Source organism: Hemitrygon akajei, chromosome 23 (genome assembly GCF_048418815.1).
Source record: "Hemitrygon akajei chromosome 23, sHemAka1.3, whole genome shotgun sequence".
NCBI classification, from domain to species: domain Eukaryota; kingdom Metazoa; phylum Chordata; class Chondrichthyes; order Myliobatiformes; family Dasyatidae; genus Hemitrygon; species Hemitrygon akajei.
In genome coordinates this window covers 54,029,002-54,044,385 of record NC_133146.1, presented here as the reverse complement: position 1 = coordinate 54,044,385, position 15,384 = coordinate 54,029,002, and the positions used below count along the sequence as shown (strand labels likewise).

The 15,384-nt window shown below is 40.7% G+C and overlaps 1 protein-coding gene across 1 annotated transcript in view; it reads left to right on the top strand.

The window, feature by feature from the left end:
- The window catches only part of btbd16 (BTB (POZ) domain containing 16), a 121,479-nt gene that overhangs the window by 47,953 nt on the left and 58,142 nt on the right, over nucleotides 1-15,384 (top strand). Inside the window, exons 11-12 of the mRNA XM_073026777.1 lie at nucleotides 5,326-5,445; nucleotides 10,183-10,274. Coding sequence (XP_072882878.1) covers nucleotides 5,326-5,445; nucleotides 10,183-10,274 — 212 coding nt within the window. The remainder of the gene's footprint in view (nucleotides 1-5,325; nucleotides 5,446-10,182; nucleotides 10,275-15,384) is intronic.

The following is a 15,384-nucleotide window of genomic DNA, read 5'->3' as shown; positions in this document are numbered from 1 at the left end:
GACAGCTCTGTTATTATTGCACCTTTCCAGGATCTGTTTCCCTATCTGCTCCTCAATATCCCTGTTACTATAGGGCGGCCTATAAAAAACACCCAGTGAAGTTATTGACCCCTTCCTGTTCCTAACCTCCTCCCACAGAGACTCCATAGACAATCCCTCCATGACGTCCTCCTTTTCTGCAGCCGTGACACTATCTCTGATCAACAGTGCCATGCCCCCACCTCTTGCCTCCTTTTCTGAAACATCTAAAACCCAGCACTTGAAGTAACCATTCCTGTCCCTGAGCCATCCAAGTCTCTGTAATGGCCACCACATCTTAACTCCAAGCACTGATCCACACTCTAAGCTCATCCACTTTGTTCACAATACTCCTTGCGTTAAAATAGACACATCTCAAACTGTCGGTCTGAGTGCGTCCCTTCTCTATCACCTGCCTATCCTTCCTTACACACTGTCTCCAAGCTTTCTCTATTTGTGAGCCAACCGTGTTTTCCCCAGTCTCTTCATTTCCATTCCCATGCTCAACAATTCTAGTTTAAACTCTTCCCAGTAGCCTAAGCAAACCTCCCTACCAGGATATTGGTCCACCTGGGATTCAAGTGCAACCCGTCCTCTTTGTACAGGTCACACCTGCCCCAAATGTGGTCCCAATGATCCAAAAATCTGAATCCCTGCCCCCTGCTCCAATCGTTCAGCCATGCATTTATCCTCCACCTTATTCTATTCCTATACTCACTGTCATGTGGCGCATTTATATTTAATAAATTCACTCCTGAATTTGCTGATTTGTTACAAGCTGCTCAGATACAATGTAGACCATCCTGAACACATCCTCTCCAGAAACCACAATAAAACTATAATCACTGGTTGAATTTTTTGGATCTAACCTTGAATGTCCTAGGATTTGAGAATCACAAACTATTCCCTGAAATGATCATCAAGTGCTCCATAAACTGGAGTCTGTCTTAACAACCAATATAAGTTGAGTTCAGGTATGAGCTTGCACTTGTCTGTGCCAGATGCTGAAGATGATGAATGCCACACCTTGTTCCTTTTACCCTAGGTTGTCATATTGAATGTATCCTGTCTTGACATCTATTATAATTTGAGTTCTCATGCATCATTGGAGGTGTTCCTATATTAGCATTTTTGCCTGCCTGCCTTCTCATTGTATTTCTGTTCTTTTTCCATGGAGGTCAACTTTTGAGAATAATGGTGACCATGATCACATGGTAATCATTGGGATTCTATCCTATAGAATTGATTGTGTCCAATAGGATTGTATCTATTTCATGCTGTAAATTTCAGTTGAGGGCCATTAATACCCCAGACTTTCAACTGATGATTACTGTCTGCACTTTGATAAGTCTTATGTTCTGAAAGGGGGATGGGATTTCTATCTGACAACATGACACTGGGTACATTCAGTGTTTCTTTTTACTAGGGTCAGAAATAATTTTTTTACATGGGACATCGTCAACTAATATTCTCACTTCTAAGAGAGACCTTCTGCAGTAAAAGAAAACTCAGAAAGGCCGCAGCTCCAGTAAAATAAAAACAACTGATGTCAAAGTCCAGATACAAAATCTTTTTAAGTTTCATTCTATTTTTGCCCAATGATTCCTGCTGTTTTGTGTGTGTGGGTTGTGCAAGCACAAAAGATACAAGCTCAGATGCTGGGGACTGCTGGTGCATCATCATGTGCCATGTCATATGACATGGGCGATCATAGTCTTCATGACCATGATTGTTCTTGCCAAATTTTTCTACAAAATTAGTTTGCCATTGCCTTCTTCTGGGTAGTTGACCTCAGCCATTATCAGTACTCGGCAGAGACTGTCTGCCCGGTGTCAGGGAAACTCTACCAGGACTTGTGATATCAAAGTTCCAAGTAAAATTTATTATTGGAGTACATACCTGTCAGTACAAACAACCCTGAGATTCTTTACCTGCAGGCATACTTAGCAAATCTATAGAACAGTACCTGTAAACATCAGGAACTGTTAACTGTAAACAAACTGTGCAAATGCAGATATAAATGAATAGCAATAAATAACGCACCTGAAATAATGATATAACAGAGTCTTTAATTGGGTGTAGCTATCCCCTTTTGCTCAAGAGCCTGATGGTTGAGGGGCAGTAACTGTTCTTGAACCTGGTGGTGCAAGTCCTGAGGCTCCTGTACCTTCTACCTGATGGCAGCAGTGAGAAACAATATGGCCTGGGTGGTGAGGATCTTTGATGATTAATGTTGCTTTTCTACGGCAACATTTCATGTAGATGTGTTCAATGGTTCGGAGGGTTTTACCCATGTTGTACTGGCCGAATCCACTAGCTTTTGCAGGATTTTCCGTTAAAGGCATTGGTGTTCCCATATCAGGCCCCAACGGAGGCCAGTCAGCACACTTTCCACCACATATCTATGGACATTTGCCAAGGTTATCGATGACATGCCGAACCTCTGCAGACTCCTGAGGAAGTAGAGGCGCTGTCATGCTTTGTTCACAATAATATTTATATAATAGATCCAGGACAGGTCATCTCAGATAGTGACATCCAGGAATTTAAAGTTACTGACACTCTTCACTAGCTCATGGACATCTGGTTTCCCTCTCCTGAAGTCTAGAATAATTTCCTTTGTCTTATTGACATTGAGTGAGAGGTTGTTGTTACTACACCACTTAGTCAAGATTTCAATCTCCTCCTGTACGCTAATTCACCACCCCCTTTGACACAGCCCGCCACAGTGGTGTCATCAGTAAATTTGTACTTAGCCACAGAGTCATAGGTGTAAAGCGAGTAGATCAGGGGGCTAAACACACATCCCTGGGCTGATCCCGTGTTAATGGAGATTGTGGGGGAGATGTTTTTACCAAACCAAACTGACTGAGGTCTACAAATCCAGGATCTAATTGCACAAGGTGGTATTGAGGCCCAGGCCTTGGACTCTACTGATTAGTTTTGAAGGGATGATGGTGTTAAATGCTGAGCTGTAATCAACAAAGAGCATCCTGATGTGTGCATCTTTGCTGTCTAGATCAGGGTTATGTGAAGAACTAATAAGATAGCATCTGCTGTAGATCTGTTGCTTCAGTAGACGAAGTGGATCAAAGTCACCATTCAGACAGGAGCTGGTCTGCTTCAACACCAGCCTCTCAAATCACTTAATCACTGGATGTAAGTGCCACTGGGTGATAGTCATTTAGACAAGTTACCACGCTCTTCTTGGGCACTGGTACGATTGAAGCCTGCTTGAAGCAGGAGAGTACCACACACTGCCAAAGCGAGAGGTTGAAGATGGCTGTGAATACAGCAGCTGGTTGGTCGACATGGGTTTTCAGTACTCGGCCAGGTGCTCCATCCAGACTGGATGCTTTCCTTGGATTCATTCTCTTGAAGGCAGCCCACACGTCATCTTCAGATACTGAGACCATAGGATCATCAGGAGTCATGGGGATGCAGGATGGTTCCTGTGTTGATATCACGTGTAAGAACGTGATTGGAGGGAGAATTCTGAGCATGTGCAGAAATGATAGAAAGATCTGGAAGCATGGCACTGTAAGACACGTGTGGTTATTGTTGTTAAATAAAAGTTCAATTTCTTCCAGAATATGGTCCGTTATTAGAAATCCACAGTATGTATTAATATAAGGAACACAACAGTTCCTCTCTTTACCTCTTGTAGTATTCCTGATCTGCCTCTCAGCAGGTTCTGGATTTCATTGTTTATCCAGGGCTTCTGACTGGGGAAAACCCTGAATGATTTTGTGGGGCCACACTCATCCACAGCTGTTTTGATGAAGTCTACAACAACCCTGGTGTTACAGGTCCTCAGATGAGTTCTTGAAAACAGCCCAGCTTCCCCAGCTGCTCATATGACCATCCACCACCATCTCCCGTGGCTTCAAGTGACCTTGATTGGGGGGTGCTAAGCAGGTGCTACACCTTGCCCAAAGGTGACCTGCAGGCTAGCATACAACATACACCTCCTTTGGTAGAGATGTATTTCCACTCCACCACTCAATAGTGCATACCAGTATTAACACTGAGAATATAGACCACTGAGAATTTCGCACCAATGAAGAAAATGAATGGTCAATGTTTCATGTTGAGATCCCTCATCTGGACAGAAAGATAGAGGAGAGAGAGCCAGTTTAAAAAGGTGGAGCAAGAGCTGGCAGTCTATAGATGGATGCAGGTGAGGCAAGGCAAGAGACAGATGGAAGACGAAAGAAGGTGATTGGTGGAAGCACCAATCTGATGGAAAGGAAGGTGGAGCATAGAGCCAAATAAGGGAGGTAGGTTGGACAAATGGGAACAGTAGAGGGAGAGGGTCCAGTATGAGGAGTGTGCAGATGATGGGCAATAGTGTGGCTAGAAAAGGATAAAGAAACAATTATGAAGGGGGAAAGTGGAAAATTCAATGTTTGTGCCGTCAGGTTGTCAATTACCCAGGTAGAATATGAGGTGCTGTTCATCTAGTTTGTGTTTAGCCTCTCCCTGGCAGTGGATGAAGCTGAGGACACACAAGTAGGGATTGGGAGAAGAATTAAAATGATTAACAATTGGGAGCGCCAGAAGGTATGATGAATGGAACACAAATGCTTGGCAAAGTGGTCACCTAGTCTGCACTGGCTTCACTGATATAGAGGAGACCTCATCAAGAGCACTAAATGGAATAAATAGGTTTGTAGGAGATGCCTGTGAATCACTGCCTCATCTGAAAGGCTGTTTTAGAGCCCAGGAGGTTTTTGAGTGTAGAATAGAATACAATTTCAAATGGATTTTTCTTAAAAACAACATGGACCTGGGATTTATCAGAGCAATGTGCATAAGTTTAATGTATGAGAAAGGAATTTTAAAGGGATTTGAAGGGTAGGGTTTTTACACAGGAAGTGGTTAATGTCTGGAATGAGAGGAATGTAGTATCAGATACAATCACAATGTTTAACAGATATTTCAACAGGAACTTGTCTCGGCAAGGCATAGAAGGATATAGAACTAATGTGGATTAGTGTAGATGGGCATTAAGGTCAGCATGGATGTAATGGGCCAAATGGCCTGTCCCTGTGCTGTACAATTCTGACTCTATGCCGTCTGATAACTCTTATACTTTGTGTCATTGAAGGAATGATATCCACTTTCTGAATTTTGGACCACATTGACAAATCGTTCGATTAAAGTGTGAAATTGAAACAGGAATCTGCTGTCAATGAGTTGATTCATGCCTTCCTTACAGATCATACAATTACATTTTGCTTTTAGTTATCTTTTAGTTATTTTGCTTTATCTTGAAGCTTACATTATGCTGTTCTGTTTTTGCAGATTGTTTACTTTTACTGAATACCACGTACTACAAACTGTCCTCATCTGGGTTTTCCTTCAGGTGAATACCGAGGTACGGTTAATGCCACCGTACGATACAGTCATAGCCTATTTTATCAGGTGATTATCTTACTAGTCTGTTTCATTAAAACAATAGCTAGCAGTTTTAAGTACAAGTCTCTGGATGATTAATATTTCTCTTCAATTTTTTAAGTAGTGCAAAAATATTGTTTGCCATGCCTCAGACTTGGAATCAGGTACATCACTGGCATATGTCATAGAAGAGTGTGAGTGTGTGTGTGTGTGTATGTAAAATTAAATAAAATACATAGTGCAAAACAAGAGGAAAAATAGTGATGTAGATTTCTTGGGTTCACTGTCCATTCAGAAATCTGAAACGTTGAGTGTGTGTCTTCAGCCTTCTGTGCCTCCTTCCTGATGGTAGCAGAAAGAAGAGGGCATGTCCTTAATGATGGATGCTGCCTTCCTGAGCCATCGCCTTTTGAAGGTGTCCTTGATGCGGGGGAGGATAGTACCCGTGAAGGAGCTGGCTGAGCTTACAACTTTCAGCAGCTTTTTTCCAACCTTCATACCAGACAGAAATGCAGCCATTTAGAATGCTCTCCATGGTGTCTCTGTAGAAATTTCCATGTGTCATTGGTGACATACCAAGTCTCCTCTGCTGCTGTCATGCCTCAATATTGCATCAATATGTTGGGCCAAGAATAGATCTGCAGAGATGTTGACAGGCAGGAACTGGGAACTGCTCACCCTTTTCGCTACTGAACCCTTGATGAGGACTGGTGTGCTAGAGCTCGCCACCCCCTTCCTGAAGCCCACAATCAATTCCTTGGTCTTACAGATGTTGAGTGAAAGGTTGTTGATGCAATACTGTTCAACCAGTCTCTATCTCAATCTTCCTTGACACCACCTGAAATACTGCCAAGGATAGTTTATTTGTTGATATACAGCATGGAATATGCCTTTTGAGCCAAGCCAACCAGCAATCCCCCAATTTAGGCTTAACCTAATCACAGGAGAATTTGCAGTGATTAATGAACCTACCAGCTGGTACATCTGTGGGAGGAAACCAGAGCACCTGGAGGGAACCCGTGTGGTCATGGCACAAACTCCTTGAAGGCAACAGTGGAAACTGAACCCAGGTGCTGGTACTGTAAAGCATTGTGCTAACTACCACAGTACCTTGCCGCCCCAATAATTGTGTCATTTATAGATAGCATTTGAGCTGTTTGAGCTACCGCACTCTTCTCAACCTAAAATTACAATAAGCACCAGCAGCACTACAAACACCAGAAAATCTGAAGATGCTGAAAATCCAAGGCAACACACTCAAAATGCTGGAGGAGTTCATCAGGCCAGGCAGCATCTAGGAAAGGAGTAAACCGTCAACATTTCAGTCCAAGGCCTTTCATTAGGACTGGGAAAAAAGATGAGAAGTCAGAATAAGAAGGTGAGGGGAGGGGAGGAAGCAGTACAAGGTGGTAGGTGATAGGTGATAGGTGAAATCGACCAAGCGGGAGGGGTGAAGTAAAGAGCTGGGAAGTTGATTGGTGAAAGAAATCAAGGGCTGGAGGAGGAGGAATCTGATAGGAGAGGGTAGAAGACCATGAAAGAAAGGGAAGGAGGAAGAGGAGGAGTGCCAGAGGGGGGTGATAAGCAGGTAAAGAAAAAGGTGAGAAAGGGAGACAGGAATGGTGAAGGAGACAATTTTTTTGCAAATGGGAGTTTTTTTTATGTAATGCCCTGGTTAAGATTTCTACTGCTATGCTGTGCGGTAGTTTATATTAGGAGCTTTCTGTAAAACTGCAGGAAAGTGTGCTTTGGCTTTGGCTAAGATAAGGACCCATTTTGTCCAATGTAGGAATGTGTGTCAGCCAAGCAGGATTGTGGGGTGTGAGAGAAGGTTCTAGAGAGTGGTGGGGAAGAGTTTTCTGAAGTACAGTAATCTGGTTTGGGGTCTTTTGGCGAGAGCTATGGAGTGGGGCACAAGGGAAGATGCTGCAGACTGCCATTGGACGGAGAGTCCCCATTGCATGAAATGCTTTGTGCAGATGAATGGCTCCAAGGAAGAAGGGCCGATACTCCTGAGTGACCCAGTTAAGTCAAGATAATCTTTGAGGGGGGTTCAGAACGCGGTTGGTGCTTTCCTGCAGACCGTGGGTCCAATGCGTGAGTAAAGAGTTACACCTCTGACTACTCCAGTATGAGCTCCAACATATATGTGCACATTGGGCTGGTTTAACTGTAATGAGCCCTCTTACTTTTCAGTTCTTTTTCTGTTACTGTTTGTTAAAGTTGAAAATTTCATAAATATACTTTGTTTATCATTTTATGCTGATGTACAAATGGATGGAGCTTAGAAAAATAGAGGGCTATGGGTAACCCTAGGTAATTTCTAAAGTAAGTACATGTTTGGCACAGCATTGTGGGCCAAAGGGCCTGTATTGTGCTGTAGGTTTTCTATGTTTCTACAATCTGTTATTTCTGGACTATCGACAACAAGTGTATGGGCAGTACTGTACTTAGGCAGCGTTTGCTCAAGTTGAGGTTCCTTTCATCGGAACATTATGACATTCCTGTTTGGTTGAACCCCAAATCATGACCAACCCTAGATGTATGTTGTTTATGAAAGGTGGCCTTCTCACCGCTGAGTCACATGGCTGGTAGCAGAGTTAGCTCACAAGCCAAGTCTTATACAAGCCCCGATGAGAAGGTTACATATATATTTTTAATACTTTTTGCTTTGGATGCCAACAATGTTGACATATAATAACAATATTAACTGTGAGATTAAAAATATTCTGTTTAAAGAATTTTGTGCTGTAAATTGCTAGAAGTGTGAGTGAATAATGGTATTGTGAGATCAGTGGTACATCTGTGACCTTCATGAACAACGGAATAATAGGTTTTCCACTTAACTAATAAGATTTAAGCATAGGGAATGATCATGGGACCAATAGTCAGGAAAGTAATAGAGGTCTACAACCTAGAAATTGATCCCTGGTCAATATTGCTTCATCCAATATGTAGTAAGAACAATACATTCAACACTTCTTCTTAATTCACTGCTACCAAGATTCAGAAGCAGAATAACACTTTATAAAGTTATGAGGGACATAGACAGGGTAATTTTTTAGGGGAGTCTAAAATCAGAGGGTTTATGTTAAGACAAGTTAGGCTGAAAGCCCTGTTTCCATGATGTACAGCTCTCTGAATCATTGCTACACTAGGCTTTATCAAGGATGAACCCATGTGTGTTGTTAGAATGCAATAACAAAGAGAAAGAAATGTTTTTAAAAATCTTTATAATATTTCAAAGAGTGGCACAGATCTCCATGAATCTAAGCAACATACACAAAATGCTGGAGGAACTCAGCAGGCTGGTAATGCCCTCCACCTCCCCCCCCCCCCCCCACCACTATTCCATATCCCCTTTCCCTCTCATTTCCCTTCTGTTCATCACCTCCCTCTGGTGATCATCCCCACTTTTCTTTCTTTCATGGCCTTCTGTCCTCTTCTATCAGACTCTCCCTTCTCAAGCTCTGTATCTTTTTCACCAATCAACTTTCCAGCTCTTTTCTTCATACCTCCCCCTTCAGGTTTCACCTGTCACCTTGTGTCTCTCTCCCCTCCCCACACCTTTCAAATCTATTCCTCAGCATTTTTCCATAGATGCTGTCTGATCTGCTGAGTTCCTCCAGTGTTTTGTGTGTGTTGCTTGGGTTTCCAGCATCTGCAGATTTTCTCATGTTTGTTTTCAGGAATCTAAGTGTATTTAGTTTTTTAATAAAAGGAAAAGAATTCTAACAATATTTTACAAACAATAGGAAAAGGATTTAACAACTTCAACAGAGAGATTGTGTAGTGTTAAGGGAACATAAATCTCATCAATAGAAGTTCTTGGTGCAATAAAGCTCCAATTCTATGTCGTACCTTTGATTTGTCTAATACAAACTTTTGTTAAAAATTGATGCAAACTGCTTTTTCACAAGATTATGACAAATTTTCCAACAATTTGTAACTCGTGGGATAGCTTTCTGTCATCACAATTTGCTAATGATTTTCCCATTTAGAACGTGCATTTAATGTTTATATTCTTGTAGCATATTTTGATGAATAAGTTGTTTTAAAGCACTACACTCATCTAAAAGGAAAGTAATTTATTGCTTCCCAGTATTCTTTAAAAATGAATGGAATGTATTGATAAATAGTTTTCCTGACACTTGCACATTTATCTTGACATGTTGATATTAAATAATCCTTCTGTTAAGATTACTATGGCAGATTTGATGAGGAGTGTTGGAATCATACAATTTTGGCATAAAGAAGGACCCCATTCAGTGTGCAACATGTCCATACCATCTGGGTAAAGTGCTTTTTAATCTAATCCCACTTCTTGGATATTGGCCCATATTCTTTTGGGTTGTGGCTTTGGGCCCTCTTCAATATCTGTCCCCTATATCTCTTATACTTTTATATAAATTGTTGATTAACAAGTCTGAAGTCAGCTTTGGTTTTAAATTGTTCTCCTGATTTTCATCCATTCACTTCTGCAAAGAGACAATTCTCAAAGCAATCAGGGCTTTATACTTGTTCTGCTTTATTGTTTCTATCTACCCAAAATTTTGCAAAAACTAGACACCAGAAGCTATTACTAATGAAGTTTCAGAAGTTTCTTCCCAAAAATAGCTTATGTGGAAGTTTACTTTATGTTGTCTCGCCATTCAGTTAGAATCAGAATTCTTTTAATTTACTCTTTACTTCCCATGAAGAAGTAATATTTTCATAGAGCAGGAAATCTAACCATATTCACTTAAATGTCTTTTATTCCTTTAGTTTACGTGAGATGAAAGTCTACGTAGATAAGGACATTCATTTGAAGTATTCTGGATTGTTTCAGACCATCCGTTTTCATGGAATAACACAAAGTAAGCAAGCTCTCTAAATCACTGATCTATGCTGTTACGTTCATTATTGTAGAAATGTTACCTTTTAATTCAAACTAAAGCCATGCTTTAGAAATATTGAGGGTTTTTGTTCGATTATGATGATTTTATTACCTCCATATTCTGAAGTCAATTGTCTTATCCCACTCTTCACTATTACAGTATCTTGAATTGTTTCTTTAAGCTTTAAGAAAATGTGTGTATCTGCTAAAATACATGCTTCAGAATGCTAGTTGCAATATTTGGTTTCAGATGGATTTTAAAGTTTCTACAGCCTTAGTACATAATCCATCTTGAATTTTAAGATAATTTGGATTCCTATATTGTACACAATAGCAACAACAACATGCAGTAAAATTCTCTTCTGAAATCCTGATGGTTTGGAATTTGGTTCACTCTTTAGAGTAGGGGTTCCCAACCTGGGGTCCATGGACCCCTTGGTTAATAGTACAGCTCCATTGCATAAAGATGTTTGGGAACCCCTGGTCTAGAGCATGAAGGTTTGTGTAGAACCTGAGCCAGGGCCAGCAAAATAGGAACATGGTAATGTATATTGAGGTCTAGAGTGCCTGTAGGATTTGGCTCGTTATGTTGCATCAAATTCTTTGTCAAAAAGCTAGTTTAAAATGCCAGTTAAACATGGACACTTTTCATTTTCTTGCTTGACTTCTGTGAGAATTCATCAGTGTGTTTGGCAAATTGATGGCATCACATCATTGAAGACTACATAATCTGGGCTAATTATATAATACCTCAAATGTCATCATGTATCTCACTTGGGTATCTACTGCCAATATTCACTTGTGTTCAGTCATGACTAGATTCATAAAGTTTCTATTTTCCACGCTATTATTCTTAACTTTCTATTTTCCTCCTTTTATATCTTGAAAAATTATACTTTACTTTCTTTCCAAGAGCTTTTCCTGAATTAGAAACATAGAAAAACCTACAGCACAATACAGGCCCTTCGACACACAAAGTTGTGCCGAACATGTTCCTACCTTAGAACTACCTAGGCTTTACCCATAGCCCTCTATTTTTCTAAGCTCCATGTAGCCATCCAGGAGTCTCTTAAAAGACCCTATCATTTCCTCTTCCATCACCGCCGCCGGCAGCTCATTCCATGCACTCACCACTCTCTGCCTAAAAAACTTACCCCTGATGTCTCCTCTGTACCTACTTCCAAACACCTTAAAACTATGCCCTCTCGTGCTAGCCATTTCATCCTTGGGGAAAAGCCTCTGACTATCCACATGATCAATGCCTCATTATCTTGAACACCTCTGAGTAATTCTTGTTCCTTATTCTTCAATTCATCCTTGCAAGTTTCAAACTCCTTTCTTTGTTACTTAGCAGCTATTATTCTGTTCCATTTGTCAAATATTTGCTGAAAGTTTTATGGCTTATGGTTCTGATTCATATCTTATTGGGGAGAAGATAGGAGATTGGGGCTAAGAAGGAAAATGGATCAGCCATTATGAAATGGCAGAGCAGACTCGATGGGCCAAGTGGCCTAACTCTGATCCTATATCTATAGTCTTACACCTTTCTTTATTTTTGCATCCTGTGGATGTTGAGGTTGTGAAAGGATATACATAAATCTGAGGTGGTTTATTTTTCATTGTGTCCCCATGAGGAAGTGATCTCCCTTGAGTTATCAGGTAACATGGTTTTCTTTGCTTGGGGTCTTGCCACTTACCTATTTACCTGCTGCTTATTCTACCAATGTTTACCAATATCCTCATATCTCCTGCAGTCAAGTTTAATATTTAAAACCGAGATTTTACAGAACATTCAAGATATGAATCTGAACCATAAAGCTTTCAGCAAATATATGACAAGTCAAGGAAACAGAGGTAAATGATACAGGGCTTGGGCGCACTTAGAATAAACCTAGTTTGGTTAAAGTCAAGTTGCCAGGATTTCTAAATGTAGCAGAGCAATAACTTGGTGCCAGTAACCTAATCAATGCTCTGCTCCACTTGTCAAACATTTGCTGAAAGCTTTATGGTTTATGGTTCTGACTCATATCTTGAATGTTCCATAAAATCGTCTTGAGATTTTTTTTTAAATATAAAAAGTGACTACATGGGATCAGAGGGTATCCGTAAAAGTCTGCTGCCAACATAGTATGCCCACAACGCTTGGCTGGACAACACAGAACACAACAAACCACACTAGAACAAGCAACAAGACAATATCTGTAAAATGAGCCCCATTCCTGTTGGAGAGTTGACAAATCGATCAGTCAACTTTAGTTATTTTTCAAGAAGTAGTTAGAAAGGTTTTTTTTCCATAGATGGTGAGGTGAAAACTAACTTTGAAAGCATTGGAATTTACCGTAGATTCCGGATTTTAAGCCGCTACTTTTTTCCCACATTTTGAACAGCTTTGAACTTTGCGGCCTTTAAAACGGAGCGGCTAATACATGATTTTTTTCATGCCGCCTCGTAAACATTTTGCCTCATAACAGTAGACCAATAAAATTGATGTAGTTCACAGAGGTCCAATGAAATTGTACGATAAATCAAGCGCACTTTCACAATTAAATTATTGTAAATCAGTCATTTGTACTCACCCTCATCAACATGGAAAACACTCGAAGAAAAGCATTGTGCTGCCTTTATGGCAGTTATTTAGTTTATAATATTTTCGCTTAGTAATTCATTTTCTAGTTAAAGTTAGAAGAGTTTTAACTATATTTGTTTTCTGTACTACATCGCGGGATGCTATGACGTCACACCCGGTTTCGCCGCGTCTTGTGGGAAAAATGCCGGTTTGCGATAAAACGGGACGGAGGGAGGGAGCGCATTACGCGAGCGGCTTTGGATCTGAGCAAACGCTGCTTTTAAGTTAAAGGCGATCAATAACTTTTCCTGGTAGGCTGCAGTATATATATTTTTTACCAGTCGTTAGGAGATATTGGAATGTTGTTCAGTAAAGAAGTATATGCAACGTATATTTAAAAGTAGCCGCGTTACGGGCACGGTTCGAAAAAAAGCATTTGCAATATGTATTTGTTTTTGTTACCATATGGATTTAATTAAAAGTTAAAAAATCCTCACGTGTAATATCTTTCTGTGTAAATATCTCATATTACAACATGGGACACCTGCGGCCGAAAATCCGGTGTGGCCTAAAATCCGGTGCGGCCTGTACAATTAAAAAATTGATTTTATTTCTAAAATTAGAGCCAGCGGCTTTTAATCAGGTGCGCTCTGTAGTCCGGAATCTACGGTAGTTTCAAAACTTTGGAGTATACAATTGATTACAGGTCTGAGTCATCAGTCAGCAATGGTGCTAGTTATGGTATCCTGTTTGAACTTGAATGGTAATCACGATGAATATCAAAGCGATTCACAGGGACCTCCAGGAGAGCTGAAGGAAGGAGATTAACAGAGAAACATATGGAAAGAGGTCATATCTACAATGTGCAGCATGTAGAGTATACAGACAAGATACATTTATTTGCACTATCTGAAAACTAGAATGACAAGAGCCTTGGGATCTCATATTGGCTTATAGCAAATATTTGCAATTTGCTGAAACGGTATATGCTGCCTTATGGATTTGGTGGAGGCTATCAAAAGCACCTTAACCTCCAACTTGTTTACTTTGAATCCTTCCAGGGATCTGCTGGAGACATTTGCAGACTTGTGCATTCAGTGGAAAATAACTGATGACTTACTTACCGGTATTTAGTCTGTAATGAGAGTAGATAGAATAATAAGCTTGGGTTTATAGTTTTCACTTGCTTCCCACAGATTTAAATCAAAACAATGAAACCCAGCATGTATCAATGAAAACATCCCCAGAACATCCAGAAGTGTTCATTAGACTCAAGAACTTCCACTCTATCAACGTGAAGCTGGTGTGGAATCATTGAAGGATCTTCATGCAAATATCAGAATCGTGTTTACTATCACAGACATATGTCATGAAATTTGTTGTTTTGCAGTAGCAGTGTAGTGCAAGATATAAAAATTACTATTAGTAAAGGAGTTGGTGGTGGACTTTAGGAGATCTAGGCCTCATATGGAGCCAGTGATCATTAATGGAGAATGTGTGGAGCAGGTTAAGACCTACAAGTATCTGGGAGTACAGTTAGACGAGAAGCTAGACTGGACTGCCAACACAGATGCCTTGTGCAGGAAGGCACAGAGTCGACTGTACTTCCTAAGAAGGTTGGCGTCATTCAATGTCTGTAGTGAGATGCTGAAGATGTTCTATAGGTCAGTTGTGGAGAGCGCCCTCTTCTTTGTGGTGGCGTGTTGGGGAGGAAGCATTAAGAAGAGGGACGCCTCACGTCTTAATAAGCTGGTAAGGAAGGCGGGCTCTGTCGTGGGCAAAGTACTGGAGAGTTTAACATCGGTAGCTGAGCGAAGGGCGCTGAGTAGGCTACGGTCAATTATGGATAACTCTGAACATCCTCTACATAGCACCATCCAGAGACAGAGAAGCAGTTTCAGCGACAGGTTACTATCGATGCAATGCTCCTCAGACAGGATGAAGAGGTCAATACTCCCCAATGCCATTAGGCTTTACAATTCTACCGCCAGGACTTAAGAACTTTTTAAAAGCTATTATTAATGCTTTTTGAGATAGTGATTTAGATGCATATCATATTTTTTTTACTGAGTTAAGTATTGTATGTAATTAGTTCTGCTACAACAAGTGTATGGGACATTGGAAAAAAAGTTGAATTTCCCCATGGGGATGAATAAAGTATCTATCTATCTAAAAATAAATAAATAGTGCAAAAGATAAATAATAAGTTAGTGTTCGTAGGTTCATGAACCATTCAGAAATCTGATGGCAGAGGGGAAGAAGCTCTTCCTAAAATGTTGAGTGTGTGTCTTCAGGCTCCTTTACCTCCCCCTGATGGTAGGAATGCAAAAGAGGGCAAGTCCCAGATAGTGATGGTCTTTAATGATAGATGCCATCTTCCTGAGTCACTGGTTCTTCAATGTTCTCAGTGGTGGGGAGGGCTGTGTATGCGATGGAAATGACTGAGTCTGCAACACTCTGCAGCCTCTTTCAGTCCTGTGCATTGGAGGCTCCAGACCTGGCTGTGATGCAACCAGTCAAGCTG